Source organism: Ischnura elegans, chromosome X, assembly GCF_921293095.1.
Source record: "Ischnura elegans chromosome X, ioIscEleg1.1, whole genome shotgun sequence".
NCBI classification, from domain to species: Eukaryota; Metazoa; Arthropoda; class Insecta; order Odonata; family Coenagrionidae; genus Ischnura; species Ischnura elegans.
In genome coordinates, this window is record NC_060259.1 from 87,865,829 (window position 1) to 87,884,162 (window position 18,334).

The 18,334-nt window shown below is 36.8% G+C and overlaps 1 protein-coding gene across 1 annotated transcript in view; it reads left to right on the forward strand.

Moving 5' to 3' along the window:
• The window catches only part of LOC124171029 (heterogeneous nuclear ribonucleoprotein Q-like), a 147,962-nt gene that overhangs the window by 43,289 nt on the left and 86,339 nt on the right, over window positions 1–18,334 (forward strand). The window contains exons 6-9 of the mRNA XM_046550168.1: window positions 11,508–11,643; window positions 12,408–12,613; window positions 12,743–12,892; window positions 12,978–13,123. Of these exons, the coding sequence (XP_046406124.1) occupies window positions 11,508–11,643; window positions 12,408–12,613; window positions 12,743–12,892; window positions 12,978–13,123 (638 nt within the window). The remainder of the gene's footprint in view (window positions 1–11,507; window positions 11,644–12,407; window positions 12,614–12,742; window positions 12,893–12,977; window positions 13,124–18,334) is intronic.

An 18,334-nucleotide genomic window follows, 5' to 3' on the forward strand; every position in this document is an offset into this window, starting at 1 on the left:
GTTGAAGGGTTAGTGGAAAGCTAATATTAATCATCTTCATTGCCTGTTTTGAAAATTTTCATATGCCTTCAATAGAGTTATTGCATCTGGGAGGATTACGATTGAAATGCAGTTGATTCGATAAAGTATCATAAATACCATTACTTTCGATTAAGATCATTACTTAATGCTTATTTTCTATTAATTAATATTTAATATGCATTGTTTTCAATTCAATATTCAGCTGCCAAAAACACTGAGCTATTGACTCCTCGGAATGTGACATCATTTTGTTCTATCTCATCAATGTTCAAGGTGTTTAAGTTATGGTGAACTGCGTGTGCATTGGAAAACGTTGGTGGATCTTATCAGTGTAAAGGGAAATATGTTTAAGTGCATATCATGGAATCAGGTTTTGTGAAGGCTGTTTCAAATTATATCCCGAAGGTGGATGCTTCAATGATTGGCCATGCTGATTATGTTGTACTGTACCCACATGCCTTGACACAAAGTTTTAATGTTGCACTGGAGCTTTTTTGTTGTGTAGCCTCATTCATAATGAAGAGCAATCGACGGGAAACCTTGTCAGAAATTAGGTCAAAGTGAATAATGTAAGAGTATTTTTAACAGTAGTTGGCCAAAATTTTGTAAGCCGATTCAAAGGTTTACCCAAGTAAAAGTACTAGTGCCTGGGTAACTAGGAAGATTTGCATATTATTTCAAATACCTATCTAAATTTAAAGGAAGAATTATTTTCTCTTCTATTATTATTTAACCTACTTACTCGCGAAAAAATAATTTTTCATAATGATTTTTGGCCAATAGTAACTGAATGAATATCCATGATTCATTATTTAATTGCTGCGGCTTCTGGATTTAAGGTTTGAAACGTAAGCACAAAGAACTGGAGTCACATTTTGGTCCAGTCCAAGCAGTAATCTTACCTCCATTTCAATGACAAAATGCACTTTTTATCGATGTATTTGTAGAATCCGTAGAATTAATGTATTCAAAAGCAGAGTTATGATTATCTCAATTTTTCTACAAGTTATTTACATTTCACCAATAAAGATATGTCAGTCAGATGTACATTTGCTTGGGTAAGAATTATGAATAACATTTCTGAGGTATATCTTAAAACAATGTTAATGAAATTTTAGGCTGGATGTTAATACTTTTGATGGAAGTGGATTATCGGGCTGGAAATCAAATATTTGAGTGTAGCGTCCGGCAGTCACTTTTCATTCATTTGGTTTTAATATGCTTTTCATAGTATTTGCTGGTGTAATTTTAAAATAGGTTCATTTTACAGTTCTTCACCGTAAAGGTATACAGGTTTTCGAGGTACAAGTGTTTATTGTGTCTTGTTACAACATTAACTCTAGAATGCTGAAGGGTGTCATTTTGACACCCTACGCGAACATTCTTTTCAAAGCTGGCCTTTGAAGAGTGTTGTAGAATTAAATATTTCGTGACTTTTAATCATTTTTAGGGCTTAATAAGACGACAATGTTAGGAATACCCCCCTCTCTTTTTCCATCTTAAAAATTTAAATTTACCTTGAATGCCGGAGGGTGTCATTTTGACGCCCAGTATATTTTATCATTTCGTCATTTGGTTTAGGTGTCTCGTGGGATGCGGTTTGATTATTACTAGCCAAATTAGTATTTTAGAATAGTACATTACCTTCATAATTGTTTTTGTTTTACATAATTTCAATAAATATCAGCTGTTTATTATTTACTTGAAAACTCATTGGCTCGTGAGCTAAGTATATTCCACTCTTATTTACGAATGATTTGCCTTGAAACCAGCCAAATTTTACCGCGACAACACTTATTTGCGGTGAAACACAAGTGTAGTGACGTGGGCAACAATGCAGTTGGCTTCTGCTGAACCTCTGTGTTTGGCTGCCTGGCGTGGAGTTTGGCAGACTGGGTCGCTGGCGTAACGTAATCTGCAAACGAACGCAAAAGCGAGAATCGAAGAGTGAGAAATCCTAGTAGGTAGTTCAAGGTAGAAAAGTTGATAGAGAGTCTTTGTCCTCAGCGTAACCGAGAAATATATGCATTAAAAGATGTAGATGATGGCATGTACACACGTTTAATCTAGTCCATAAGCCATTCAATGGCTTCTATCCATACTTAGTACATATATGCTTTAGAGGGGCTCACCCTAAAGAACAAGGTATGCATGAAAACACATAAAACAAAATGACGTCACAGCCCTGAGAATATGGCCAACTTGTGTTTCAGCACATTATCAATTTTGCAAATTTTAATAATTAATATCTCACTTGAAAAGTACCTTACTATTCTCAGTCTCAGGATTTAACCTAATTAAGGTTTGAATATTATTTAAAGATCACTTCCCAAAAACATGCAAATATTCTATTGTAATGAAAGCCCCTTACACATATTGGCTGCTGTAGTTTATGAAGAGGGCTTATCTTCCTGTCTGAGCTGGGGGGAGGGACAGTGGGGAAAGTTCAGCTGCTTGGTGGATGCTCTTGTAGGTGTCAAGTTGTCCAACATGGCTTGAAGTTCCAATATTTTTTGCCTAGCTATTGGCCACTCCAGTGTCCTTTGTCTCATAGTTCTTCTATGTAACCTCTCCCAAAAATTAACCTTTTTTGTTCTGGGGATTAGAATGCCCTAAGGTTTTGTGAGAGCTGTTAGGACTGTGTCCTTTTTCAAACCATAAATCTCCACATAGAAGCTTTCATTGTGAAGCTCCTTTTTTCAATGCATTTAGACTCTATTTAGTTTTGATTGCAATTGCTTTATTTTGCATGGAATGATGATTTCTAGCTGGAAATCGTTGGGTGTGAATGCATGCTCTATTAAGGAGTTGTCTGTCATATTGCTATGAGATTTTTTTGTGGGGACAATAATTGTAGGACTTTTTAATCAGCTGAGATCAAGGTTTGTAATAATGTTTCATTATGATTGAAATAGTAGCTGTTATTTTGTACGTATTAATGCTTATAATAAAACTCATTAGTATAATGGCTTAGTGATGATTATTGTGCTTTCCTTATATGCTTTAACTGAACCTTTAGGATAGGACCTGTACTTAAACCACAGCATTTTCATAATGAGTCATGTGTATTTAAAACAGTTTTTCAGTGCTCAATGGTATGTTAGGAGTGTGATCAGAGTGAATAAAAAATGACCCTTCTGGGATTTATATTGGAAAAGTGAAGGCTCCAACTTGTTCATTATTCAAGGAAATGTATCTATCGTTAGAGTCACAAAGCTGAGCTAAGTTGACTGGGAGGTTACAAAAGGCTGAATCTGGTGGAATCTATTCTTCATACTGGTAGCCAGAAGGTATTCTTTTGAATGGGATTTCATTGGGAACAATTAATTATTAGCTAGATTACTAGATTGGAGCAAAAACATGGATATATATTTGAAATCCCTGCCTGCTACTTATTTAGTTTTTTTATTGGTACTCTATATGCAAATTTTCATGAGATATGCCAATTACTGGTACTGTTGACTTCCCCGAATTCGGAATTCCCTGATTTGTGATCACCCACAATCCAACTATATTTCCATGGAGTGATTTGCTGGAAACATAACCTTAGTGAATAATTGCTTTCATCTTCACTTGCGGAAACTCTCCCACTCTTAGCTAAAGTACTCACTGTTTTATTTGTCGACAATAGGTCTCACAATTACCCTTACAACACTTCATGGCCTTGTCAGAAACTGTTACATGCTCTGCCAATGCGATGCAGAGATGACTCGATTTCCCCTGGCTCTGCTGCACGGGCCATGGGCTTAGTGTGCTGCAGAGCTGACGGAAGATATTTTAAATACATCCTCTTTGTTATTTAATGTAAAAAGTTATTGTAGGATTGTACTATACATAAGTACTATACAGAAATATCTCTTAAAAATAATTGAAGACTTCATGATATGCTTTAAGCTACGCATAGCATATTGGATCGATACCTCACTGGTGAGATGCAAGCTTCAAGTCACAAAGATGGAGTAGTAGAATTAGGGAGAGTGTGTTTGCTTTTTCATGGCTGGTGCAAAGAAATCCTTTTACACTGGCAGGGAACTACCTCCATCAGTTGGCCTTGATGTATCCATGGATATTTGTGCAAATGAAAACAGCAGCGCAGTGGCAAGCACTGAGTTGATGACATGGTAGCAGGCCTGTCATTGAACTAATTTAAATATGGGATATATGGATTGCAAGGAACTTAAGCACATGTTTTATTTACTTAATTTTCTACTGAAAATATTTAATGTTTGATTTGCTACAATCTATTCATGTATGCACATTATGAGCATTCCATTCTCTTGGGAGTTTTATGATACAATCTAATGATTAAATATGAATGATAGTAAATTTAGAAACAATTTTTTGGCTTTACTTTCTTACCAATTATTTGTAAGTTGAACATATTTTATTAAAATTTCATCTCAATTTAATTATTCTCTCATAAAAAACATTGCCAACCCCCTTATACTGGTTACTACCACAGCAACCAGAATTGGGCAAACTCTGGCATAGCCCAAGTCCCGAGGGTGACAGATGTGGGTTGTATATTGAACTAACTTTACTTCCGGAATGTGAATTGGTGATGAATTTTATCATTCTTTTCCAACAAGTACACTTTATGTCATTCATCACTTGAATTTCTTCTTTTAATTGGAGAAAAAGGAATCCTTACATAGTCCTTGGTTGCCAACTACAGTGGAAGCTCTGGTTAAAGATTACTCAAATCCCCTGAAAATTGCTTGCTATATCAGGTGCGTGATGTATCGGAAGATAAAGATGAAGCCCCTCAATTCCCATATTAACCTTTTCTTACGTATCTATCGTGCTATTTACAGAGGAATAAGATCTGCATTTCCCCATACTTGCGTTTTCTGCATAATTTTTCTAATAAAAATGGCAAAACAATTATTGGTCTTGTTTCCCCATAACCACGCATATGTGACAACTTGTTGTTCAATTTGTAGATAAGTGATCAATGGAGGTCCATGAAAGTGGTTTTATTTTTTGTTAAAATTCTTTTTAAAACCATGTGATTTCAGTGTTATAGAAAATCTTGGTGGTGTTATTATAATGTTATAATTTTTCCATGTTTATAGGTGTTTTATTATTTTATGGTACACGTTTCATGAATTGAATACTTTTATGAAGTACTTTACATAACATTTAATGTAATTTCGATTTTACAAAATTTCTTGTAAAACTAAGTGAAGGAAATGGTTCAAGTTATATTAGTTCTAGGTGTATGAATGGTTCAAGCACGTAGTGTTGGCGAATACGATCGGCAAAGAGCAAATCCCCACTACCTTATAAGTGTATACTTTGATAGCCATTCCAGAATTTTTGGATTGTCAAGTTTCTCTACACCAAATAAAGCCTTTAAAAATGCTTCAGTAGTAGCAACAACAAGCTCCTCCTTCACTCTCTTTGACTGAGTGACTGTGTGTTCAAATGATAGCTGTTGTTTTGTGGGTCCCCTTTCTTTCGCATGTTTATGTGTATCGCTTCTGATGTGCTGTAACAACATGTCACATCTTTCAAATTCAAATCTTTCATGGCAAACTTTGCAAAGTAATACTCTGTCTTTCACATGAAATCCTTCTGAGCTGAATTCACTTGCCCTGGTATAAATGGTACCACTATCTTTTGGCATTTTAAAATTCCTTTCTTTCGTTCGATATTTAAAGCTGGAACCATGATAAAAAAAACAGTCCAACTGCTAAACACAACCACTCATGATGGTGTTTTCAAACTTGAGTGCTGGGTAGCTACAGTATAACTGTAGTACTGTATACATAACTTACAAATTGGCCGAAATGTTTCATGTCGTGGGTTCCCTTTCGATACCCCTCACCTAGGTGTTGAGGGAAGGTAGGACAGCAGCTAGATAAAACATAATCGCTTAGTTTTGATTACAGCTGTTGCCAATCGGTCAGGAAAGGCAGTGAAAGAAGGACACATAACTGAACATAATCGGATTCGAAGAAACTTGAAAAAGTATTTCCCATTTATCGATCCTGAAACATTTAGAATGAGAGGCTTTCTCACCTGAAGAATTAGATATTAGATTTGGCCAATGTCGAAATGATTTTTTTTTGTATTGAAGCTCAGCGAGGAGCCGAATATCCGACGATCCGTCTGCTAATTAGGAGAACCCCCTCTCCTCTTATCCTTATCTGTTCCTTCCTTTCCCTCAACTGCTAGTGCTTTGTGCTTTCAAATAACCATACGTGTCTTTGGATGTTATTAAACAAATCGAATCGTGCAGTTGACGGCATGGCGCTGTTGACGGCTGCCGTGGTCACCATGGCGCTTTTTTCAATCTGACCCGGCGGTGTGCTGTCTACAGCGTGAAATGCTGGCAGTGCTACACTGAGGCTGCTTTCTGACGAAATGACTCTTTGCCGGCTGCCATTCACGTCACGACGCAGTGAAATTCAGGCCGCTTCCAGATGAGACGACTCTGCCACGCTGTGAGCCGTGCCGTGAACGGTGGCCCATTCCCAGCCAGCGGCCGTGTTTAAGTCAAAAAAATTGTTACATTAGACCCACACTCAAGGTTTTCCTGCAACAAGTTATCGCTGTCTAATGCCTCGCGGTGAGGCACTGGAATTAATGATCGGCATTGACGCGTGCTGGGCACGTGAGCTTGTATTTCCGCTCTTCCGCGGCCGCGTTAATTTTCTTTCAGCACATTTTTAATTCATAATATCTAATTCTTAAGTTGAGAAAGCACCTCATTCTAAATATTTCAGGATTGATACATGGGAGTCTAAGAGAGGCTGTGATAAATTTAACGGCAAATTCCGGCGGAGAAATCACAACAGTGAACGGTATTACGCGGATGCATTATGCGCGAGAGTAGACAAGCCAATTGACTTTGGAATCATAGTGAGATAGAGCACATGAGCGTAAGCAGTGTTAAACAATGAAGGCTTAGGCTTTAATAGATTATGACTCATTAGATGTTATTGTGTTGCTTATTCACCTAAAATCGCAAAAAATGCCAAATTTTAATTTTATTTACGGATTTCGCATAATTTCGTGATAGAATTTCATCTTTAGAATTCCACGGACCTCTATAGTGATCAATAATGGGATGCTCTGGATTGTTAAGAGCAAGAGAGATAGTCAAATTGCTGTGCGACGTCCGAAACCATGTTCTAAATGCTGCACCAAACTATTGCATCGCACAAAATTGCATGAGAAGCAGTCGTAGCCAGATGCAGTCCTGTGAGCACATGGCACTATGGTGCTACCCAGGACATTCGGGAGCAATTAATCTAGATCTCCAGTGCATGGCTGCAGCGAGCTCTGGACACTGCCGCTGATAGATGACAGGCAACCCAGCCTGCAAACCAAGTTCTCTCCTTGCAAGAAGCTACGTTTGCTTTAATGCTCTGGATCTTTTATAAACTCTGTGCCCTCAAGCTGAGAAGTAATTCAGTTGAGTTTTGCATAACGACTTAATTTGTATGGTTACATGTATTGTATGCGTGATGCTTAGACATTTATTGGCTGACGAAATAAACCTCTTTCATCTCTTTTTGGAGTTATTCTTTTCACCGTCACCGGTAAAATGAGTGATCCTGATGTCTTTTTAGATTAATATTTATGCACTGCTCTAAAGAGATACGCCTCGAAATTCTGAGTTCATAGTGTGACTGAGACCTTGCAGCCTTGCTCTATCCATATTTTTAGTTAGTCATAGGCCATTGGTGGTACACTGCCAACAACTCGTTACAACAAGATTATTGCTGTGCCGCCAGTAACACAAGCTTCCACTATAGTTAATGTTAGTGCAGTGGTTCGTCGTCTTTTGAGAAATGTATCATAATACTGAGTATTTCCCATGGAAAGAACTTATTGGAAACTCGATATATCCAATTTATTTGTAAAACATAGGCTGTTTTGGCAGTACAAAGACTATTACTCACTATAATGCGATTCTCTCAATATGCTGTATGTTTTTGCTATACAGGGCTTCGACTATAATTTTTATCCTTTGTTGTAAGCCTGGAAAGTTGTGTTGGTGAAGATGTCATCAAAAAGGGCCTTACTTCGAAAGTTTTGATCCCATCCTCTTTGTTTTTATGGGGTGGTTAATCCAAATCTTGAATTTCATTGATAAGAAGACAAAACATAACTTTTCACTTCTCATTTGTCAGTTCAAAGGTTGAGTTCATAAAATTTCATACAAAATGCTTTTATGTTTTTTCCTTTGATAAACCATTTAGTCTCCAGAGCCATTTGAGTACTGTTCCTTACATGTCCCTATTGTGGCCCATTTTGGTGCGAGATCTATAAGCCATATTCACAAACAAAACTCAAGTTTTTTATTAAGAAATGTACAATGATATTTCCTTGTATATGTTGCGGGATTATTTAGCCCAGCAATTTCATGTCCAAGGTAGCTTTTACCACAATATCTTTTCGTCTTCTTCCCAAGATGAGACATTTTCCCAAGTTATCATTAATCCAGCCTAGGAAATCACGTAAAAGGTGTAGCATAATACTGTGTTCAGCGAAGCAGGTATTGATGTGGAAAGCACTAAAAGTTATAATCTGCATGCTGGGTAGTCCTATTCGGGGAAGCTTCTCTGTTGTGTGCATTTAAGAAGTTTATTTAAAAGCTAATGAACATCTGAAATTAGTAACCAGCAGATTTTTTTTTTCCTGTATCCCATTCAAACGAAACTTAAGGAATCTTTCAGTGCATACTTGCTTTCCTTGTGGACTGAATTTTTTCAAATTTGTTACATGAAATCGTCTTTAAAATCAGATTATTAGTAAATAAAAATTAAAAACGAGAGCTAAATTAGAGGATGAACTGAACTGCTAGTAAAGCCTGTTATAGATCAAATTAATGTTCATGATTCTGTTCATTACTATTGAATATTGATGTGTTTTTACGAAGCCATGCCAAGGGGAACATGGTAGGGTAGTGGGTTGAGGGCTTGGCAGCTGATCAAGGGTCCCTAGTTTAAAAACCGGGTGAAAACTTAGGACACCCTAAAACAAAATCCTCAAGGCGCGAGGTGGCCCAAGGAAAAGATGTGGCCCCCCTAACCTGAATAGGTGATATTCACATGACAGTGTCTTAGTCTAGGGTGAGCTCTACCCTCTTCTATCCAAATCAGCCATCGGGTTGGATCACTGAGTGAGGATCAAAGAAAGGTAACAATATATGTAGATGTAAATTGGAAAATTTCACCTTAGACTAGAAGAATCAGAACAGAACTGTGTCTACTGGCTAATAGCAGTTCCCTGGAGATGCTTATTGTGAGAAGCAAATAGACACTAAAGAAAATAATGTTCAAGATGTGAAAGTAGATTCCCGGAATTCAGATTACTACTTATGCGCTTATGTCTCTATACCTGCTTAGCTGAATGGTGAGAGATGCATCACTTTGTGAACGCTGTATAACCTCTTCTCTTAGTTTTGATGGGGATTTCACACCACCCAGCACTTTTGTCATGGTTATTACTGTGGTCAGTACTGAATAAATGCAATCTCCCCCATGCACCATTCCGCGGCCTACAATGAAAAGATCTCAATTGTTGGATAAACATGGAACGGGTGAAAAGCAATGTTCTATTTGTGTTCTAACTTTTGTATGGTGGGTGGTAGTATTTCTCACAAAACTACCTAAAATTGTTGAATCTAACAAAGTACTTATTATGGTCCTTTCCAGTCATCATATGAAAAATGGCTGAAACTCATAAATGTGAAAGTAAATTTCGTGCCATCCTCAAATTATCTCAGTTCACGAAACTTAAGTGCCTCCTCCCATATGTTACTCATGTAATTTCTTCCATTGGAGAGACTATGTAAATAATACTTCTTAGTATTCCGTGAATAATCCATTGATTTACACTGGGAATTAAATTCTATAGAGCAGCAATTTGGCTTGTGCATGCTATCTGTGTGTTCTTGTTAGCTCCATTACGTTCAGGGTATCAACCCTTGAAACAATAATTCCTCTCTCCTGGAGATCTGAACCATTGCTCATATTATTGTTCCCAATATAACCATATTATTGGTCTGCAGTTACCTTGACTGAAGTCCTCAGACTGATAATTTATGCTATACAATTATTTAATGTTGGTGAAACCACATTATTTTGGGTTTAAGAAACACTAGGAATGGGCTGTAAGCAAAATAAGGTTTGATGTCCTGCTTGGTGAAATATATGTATGTATCGTTTGGAGGAATAACCCTAAAATTTGGTTCTCATTGACCATTTTCCATGTTTGGATTCCATTCTACAGAACTTTTGGGAAATAATTCAAAATCTTTTATCCTTGAACTTACACTGCCTCCTTATTGTAAAAACCAATGCAATATCTGTTGTCTTCCTCCGTGATGTCTCTGTATATGATTAGGGACATTGGTCAAGACAATTATTTAACATGACATTGCATGTTAAATTGCATGGCCCTCTTGGTTGATTATTTGAATTACTGAAGCTCAAAGAGTAGAAATTTCCTTTTAAGGAAATGTATTCAGTATTTGCTTCTCATTGAATTCCATCTAATTGAGGTACATGACTTATATCCTACTTTGTGGACGGCCTTAATTACTTAAGGAGGTCAGACATACATGCTCTTTCATGATTTTTATGGTTGAAATTTCATGCATTTGTTATTGCAAATTGTGTTTTTGGTTGTTTAGTACAATAGATTTTGCTAGTTTATTCACAGGGTTGAACTAAACTGGTGTATTTCTTCTTCATGACTTTTTTATATTAAAATTTTTTTCTGCAGCATTGATTTTTTTGTAATATTATGTGTGTCATAGGAATATTAAAGCTAGCATGGATGTACATGTGCATCTGGATTGGGTCATAGTAACTTATTTTTTGAGTGTACAATTTTTTCAGGATTTTTCTATGAATGAGGAATCCTTGGTATGGGGTAAATACGGTATATCATAATTTCATTGTTGTTTTAGCATAGTTCTAGAACAAATCCCCTTAATGGTCGACAAGCCTGCTTCCAGGTCTTCTCTTTGCTCATTGGGCAAAATTGGGGCATGACACAGTTCTACTACTTTCTGTGTCAGTTGTAGGACACCGGAGATTCTGGTTGTTGGCAAAATTTGGGACATGGGGAGTTCATTCTACGGGTATTCAAACTTGTCATGCTCTGTTGCAAAACTGGCTTCATTTTTAACTTGTTTGTCAAAATTATGGCAGACATTAATTTTTGAAACAATTTAGGATTTTGATTTTCTGGATTTATTTCACATTATCTGAGGAGGATGATGTTTCAGCCATTAAGTTGCTGTTGAGCTCGATTTGAGTTTGTGTGAAATTTTATTTTTGTTTTCATGGATAGAATCTTGATGGATAATATTTTCAACCATGAAATGCGCTTCTGCTTCAAAGATTATTATGTCTGTCACGTTTCTGAAATTGGAATCAAAATTTATCTTTCCTAAATTTTTATTCTATTGTTCATGCTTCTTTCACAACTCTCGGGTTTTATTTTCTCTTCCATTTTCACAGCTTGATAATTATGAAATCAAACAAGGCAAGACACTGAAAGTTAACATCAGTGTTCCAAATCTCCGTCTTTTTGTGGGCAACATTCCAAAGTCTAAAGGCAAAGAGGAGATTACGGAAGAATTCGGTAAACTAACAGGTAAAGGTAAAAAAAAATCCCTGATAAAAGTAACTTAGCCTAGAATTCGTCAGGACCAGATTAGGGTGGGTGAGTTGATGTGTGATTTTAAGATCAGTCTCATTTATGGAGGCGCATCATACTTCTCTTTTATTTAATATTTAAAGAAGCACATTCAATATCATCCACCCTAAGAGCCCCCGTCAAACAGGAAGTGTCAGCCACTTTGCAGACACTTAATTTGGCTATCTTTACTTTTCGCATTGTTTACAGCTGAATGACTATGAAATTCGAAAAGGAAAAAAAATTGGTGTAACCATTTCGTATAACAATCACCGCTTATTTGTGGGAAATATACCAAAGAATCGAGATCGGGATGAGTTGTTAGAAGAGTTTTCCAAACATGCACGTAAGTTATGATACCCCTTTCGATTGGATGAAATTAAAAAAGGTACGTTGTTCAATATTGGATATATTAATTTCTATCTCTCTTAAATTGGCTGGAATCGGGGACTGAAATGTTTCCAATGATACAGAAATTGGTCAAACTCATTGTTGAAGTCTCATTTAATGGATTATAAATTAGTAGACCCTTAAATATTTGACATAAAGCCCATTAGGAAAGTTTGAAATTTGCTCGGGTTTGTCTGCCTGCTTAAGATTCGTGCTCAAATTAAACCCTTAATAGCACTCTTAGGAAAAGGAGATCAAGCTACACACTCACCCCTAAATAATTATATTTGATGGTTTTTATTTTTGTTAATGTTTAGTGTCTTCTCCTACAGCTGGGCTTACTGAAGTCATCATCTATAGTTCTCCTGATGATAAGAAAAAAAATAGAGGGTTTTGCTTCTTGGAGTATGAATCTCACAAAGCAGCATCATTGGCAAAACGACGGTTAGGTACAGGAAGGATTAAAGTTTGGGGCTGTGATATAATTGTTGATTGGGCTGACCCTCAGGAAGAGCCTGATGAGGAAACTATGTCCAAGGTATTTATCGTTGGTTATGACAGAGATGTCAGAGTTAAAGAATGATGGTGACTTTTACGGAGTGGCAGCATGCATTTAATGAATTGAGTGCCTATTTTTAATTGAATTTTTACACACTTCTTTTTACAGGTTAAGGTTTTGTATGTTAGAAATTTGACTGTACACTGTACAGAAGAGAGTTTAAAAGATTCTTTTGAGGCTTTTGGGAATGTAGAAAGGGTAAAAAAAATTAAGGACTATGCATTTATTCACTTTGAAGATCGAATGAATGCTTTGAAGGTAAGTTAGTTGTTCTCGTGGATTGAGAGGTAGTCATAAGTCATCTATCCTGCATTCTATTTACCAGACCACTTAAAAATTCCAGGCCATGGAGGAGCTTAATGGACAAGAGATGGGTGGTGCAAATATAGAGGTATCATTAGCCAAACCTCCATCTGACAAGAAAAAGAAAGAAGAAATGCTTAGAGCCAGGGAAAGGCGGATGATGCAGATACTAGTGCAAAGGGGAGGGTGTGTATCTTAACTCATCAACTTAAAGGAATGATGAAGAATTAGCTATTAATTCAGCCATGTAATTTTATTTTTGAGAAACAGTTCTTCATTTTGGACACAGTTTATCATTGTGGACTCTGTTTATACTTGGATTAGTTTATTCAGCTTTTTTTGTGGTGTATGTATTTTGATTTTATCGTCGTGAATAACTTTCCCTTGTTTTTCTGCCAATAAACACACAGTGTGTATCGGTTTAGGTATTCACAGAGTTTTTGGATTGATGGCATTGAAATAGGCAGTGGCATATCAAGTGCTGCTTCAGTGCATTTCTGGATTTATTGTAGTGAGGGAAATGAAACCACTTATTTATTCATTTTGTGTTCATTTAGGTAGTGAACTACTGTTGTTGTTATTGTTAAACTATTGTTTCCTAATTTTTATTATGGTCATTGGCAGAATAGGTATAGAAATTTTTCTATTGTTAAAACCTAAATGGGTTTTTTCCAGTACATAGTTTCTTTGAAGTATGCTTGTGCATAACATTTCGCATTTCAGTTGAATTTTTAGTCTAAGGGGAACCTATTTTGGAATCTGGAAATGAATTATTACTGACAGTGTCCAAGATCATTCTTCCAGGTGAATTTGTTGTCAATCAATTTTCATTTAGTGAGCTGTTTTTCTAATTGGTTCCATACACGGAGTGAAAGGTATCAATCCTAGTTTCCCTAGTAAAATTTTGCAATTGCCCTCGTTGCACAAAGTTTTGTGTGAAGCTCGCAAAACAACTCATATGATAAACCCTGCATCATCAGTACTGCAGTTTGGCATACGATAGAATTTGCTTTTTTTTTAAATAAAAAGTGGGTACAATTCATTGTTAATGGTTGGTGTCCTAAAATTCCTCCCCACATGCCCATTGAGGTAGCTTGAGGGATAGTATGTAAACGAATATCTTTAACGTATACATCGTACCTGTCACTCCTTTGTTTTTAAAGGATACATTTCAGTTTTAGCCACGAAGTTACTTCTTTTCCACCAATATATGTTTTAAGCATGTTGGGTTTTTGGCTTTTTCAGGCCATTATCAGAAGTACAATATTGGTTAGTCGGAGCGATATTTTGCTATAAGAGTTTTCATCTGTATTCCTATCAAAATATTCCTTTTCCAATGCCATGTTTAGGTTTCTTAGATAATGGTTATTAAAAACTTTGTAATTCGGTATAAAAAGTCTGGTTAAGGATCCAGACTTTGAAATAAAATCAATAGATTAAACCTATTTCACATACTTCAGGCGAAAGGTGATTGCCCCGTTAAATGATTTTTCTAATTGGAGTGATGAGAACCATGCTATCGATGTGAAACCTTCGCTAACATGAAACAGTCACTGATTTTTTACTGTCTAGCTTGTCAAAATTGACCTACATTGGACATTGTAAGTTGTACATATTGTAATTTATTGAAAATATTATTTTTGGCAAAAAACAGTCACTACAAAAGAATTATAGCGAAGTTACCAGTCTAATGTGACTTTTAAAACCAAGGTTTATGTAGGTGTAAAGTAATGAATAATAATAATAATAATGACAAAAACATGACCCATTGGAGGGTGTCACCACTGGCGAGTTGAGGGAACTAGAACCACTCATTCCCTCAGCGAGAGGAAGGGGGTTGCGAAAGTACAGGAGGGTAGGGGCCATGGTGGAGGTGGAGATTGTTCTTTGGGTGTCTAGGAATTCTGTCTTACTAGCAGGTAGGCAGTGGAGGGAACACAGATGAGGGATCAAGGTCATAAAATTATGTGAAGTCTTTTTTCCTAGGCAGAAAAGTGCGAGCTAAGTGATTTGTGCAGTATGACTTACCAGTCTGTCTTGTCAGGGTCTAATACTAATAACACCGGCCTGCTTGCGGATCCCCCATGTTTTTCAAGTTCTTTTAATGGAGCACCGTATATTGCATTGAATCTGAAAAAATGTCATATTTACTAGATTGAGTCAGAATTTTTTTTTGAATTCGCCATCTGTCAATGTCTTAACTGTCATAAATGGAAGAAAATCAAAAATATAAGACACAATTATATGTGTGATAACGTGTAAAATAAAACGTAATGTGCACATACCTACATTTTCTAATTACAGTGAGTCCTCGTTTAACGTTGTTGATTCGTTCCTGAAAAACTCGACGTTAAGCGAAACAACGTTAAACGATGCAGTGTTTCCCATAAGAAACAATGTAAAAAATTTAAATTGGTTCTTAACAATCCATTTCTTCGTAAAGAATCCAGAATTTCCCGGGCGAGAATCCAAGGAGGCCAATTATCGGAGCCGTAACTTTAAGCAGACTTCGTGACCAATCGGGAGACACCTGAATCAGGCCAAAATGAAAAAAAATCTGAATCTGACACTCGGAAGCACGAGGATGAAGGGCGAGTCAATTTTCGTGATGATATGAATTCTTTAACACGGCGGAAATCGCGAGAAATATTCATTAAAGATTATTCACTTCAGCATGATAACGATTCATTCGAAAAGAAACGAATTTCCATAACGAAAAGGTTGGGACGTAGGCATTATTAAATGAAATATAAAAACTAAAAAGAAAGTATTTTAATGGCGAAACATCGATATTTTCAGTAACAGAAGAAATTTTAATTGTAAAAACTCGACCGATCTCTCCAGCAGTTGCACCTTCTTCAATTCTTTTAATAATACCAAGTTTTTGTTCTAATATCGCCGTTTTTTCATCACGTCAGAAGAACCACCAGGATAGCCACTCTTCTTCGTGGACATTTTTTTCGGTTGGCATCAGAAAAATATACGGATAATGGGTAAATGAAGCGATAATTATTCGCTTGGATGCATATTTAACATACGCTACCCACGCCAACCTTTTCTGTCGAACGAAAATTACCAATCGCATTAATATAGTAATATTTACTATACATCAGATGCGCTTGCGTCCTATTCGCCATTCATTTTTTTTTCATCGCGCATAATTTGAACAACGTTATCGCGAAGCAATAACGACGTTAAATGATCAAGGGTTTCAATTTTTGGACAACGTTATCGTGAAACAACGTTAAAAGGGACGACGTTAAACGAGGACACACTGTATTGCGTGTAATCCTTATGACTTTCATCATTGGTTATATCAGTGGAAATTATATTAATACTATTATGCTAATTCAAGCAAAATTATTCTCTCATAGTGAAAACTTCTCATCTCGTTTTTTATGCCGTCTAATATAGGAAATCGTGATTTTTTGAGAAATTGATAAACAAAGGTGACTGAACCATTACTAACAGAGATAAATTATTTCAGAAATGATTCATATTTGGACTCAATCTTTTTTATATTTGGTTCACATTCCTATTCTTGAAATCATACGGAGGTAAAACACTAATCGCGGAAAGTTATTGGTTGTCACAGAAGAGCAAGGTACATATGTGACTTATGCTATCAGGGTGTTTCAAATATTAGGGACCAGGAAGGCAGGTCTCTTGAAAAGAGGGGAGATGGCCTGAAGGAGAGGGGAGAAGCTATTCAAACGAAACCACTTACCATTGTTCTAAGGTAACTTGAAACTTTTACTTGACTTCCGTGAAATTATTTCTGGCTTTAGAACTCCAGGGTCTATCAATTCCTACTCCCCATTCCACTTGCATTTTTAATTTTTAACAGAGAAACTTCTTAAATGCTTAAAAAAGTCAAAACTACACAGTGTTTGGTGTCATTTTATTTTAAATTTTGTGCATAATAAGAATATTTCAATCCAATCAAGATACCTCATCATTTTCTTAAAGTCATAGTTAGACACTTTTGGGCCCAATAGGTGACTCATTTTTTTGGCCTTGAGAACTGGGAGGTGTGGAGAAGGTTGGCTGAAAAAGGCCAGTAGGCGAGAAAGGGGTAGGGGTGAAACACGTTTCTATTGTTCTTGTGTAATTTGATGTTTTATTTCAAAAGATTTATGGCCTTCGTAACATGAAACCTGAGCAAGCCAAGATCTGTGTTGCCAGAGGCTTGTTGGGGGGCTACAGAGGGGAGGGAAACATTAGAGGTGTGGACTGAGGACTGATGTGTGGGAGATAGTGGATTTTGGGGAATATGGAGCGTAGTTACTATTCTACGGTGCTGAGATTCTCCGAATGGTAGTTGCATCTCTTGGCAAAGATTCACACTATGTGCCTTTGATGTTTAGCCTTAAGGGCTCAATGATCGAGTTCCCTGGCAGCACCGTAGTTAAGTTGTTGCTACATACCTTCTCCCTATTTTGAAAAATAATGCTCTCCCTCCACCATCATGAATATTTGAGAAAACCATTTTATGCATGGTTATCAGTTTTTTTCTAGTAGTGTATTGGCCATAATAAATGCCTCTGTTGTATCTTAGCTCGTCAAACAGTTTGACTTTTCTTAAGAATGTTGTAGCAAAATCTGTTGTGTGGACGGTCCAGCTCCTTGGGAATCTTTTTGGTTATGAGTTGAGCTGTGGCTTGGTGCTTCTGGCAGAAAACCTAATATATCCAGTCTATCCTAGCTTTGCAGAATTGGCATATCACAATTCGTTTTTTGTCTATCAGACAAATTAGACCCATTGCTACCATAGTTCTCAACATTGAGTCAGTATGTGAGTGATTAGTGGCATTTCAGTTGGCACCAACTCAAGCTTTGCAGGATGACTTTTCCTTGAAACCAATGTCCTAACCTCTAGAATGCCAGAACATTACGAGATCGGACTGAAACATATTGCTGGCATAACGGAAGACATCTCAAAAGGAAGCTGCTGAAATTGTAGTGCTGGGTGGCCGTCTTGATTAATCGAGTTGAGTAATGACAAGTCCCTAAAACAGTACGGTGAATAATACTTAAGAAAGGGTGCAGAATGTAGGAATTTGGTTGAAAACATCATGTGGATGTAGGGAGAGTGCCTAAGAGCATTGCAGCAGTAGCTGTGGAGTTCTGCCCTGAATAGCTGGTAGCACTGAGCCATTTCAACTTGGTGTAGTTAGTACAGAGAAAGTAGAACCCATTATTGGCAGAGTAGTGGTAGTGATGGTCGCACCCAAAAAGAACAGAAGACATTATTTTTATAGTCGGTGGTCCCACCATTTCAAGAGGTTTCACTGTGAGGTACTCTGGCATCGCCAGGAATTTGGTGATTTAATCCATGGTTTGAATTTATATTGAAAAATTGGAGAGTATGACATTTATTAGTAGTTTGAAATTTAA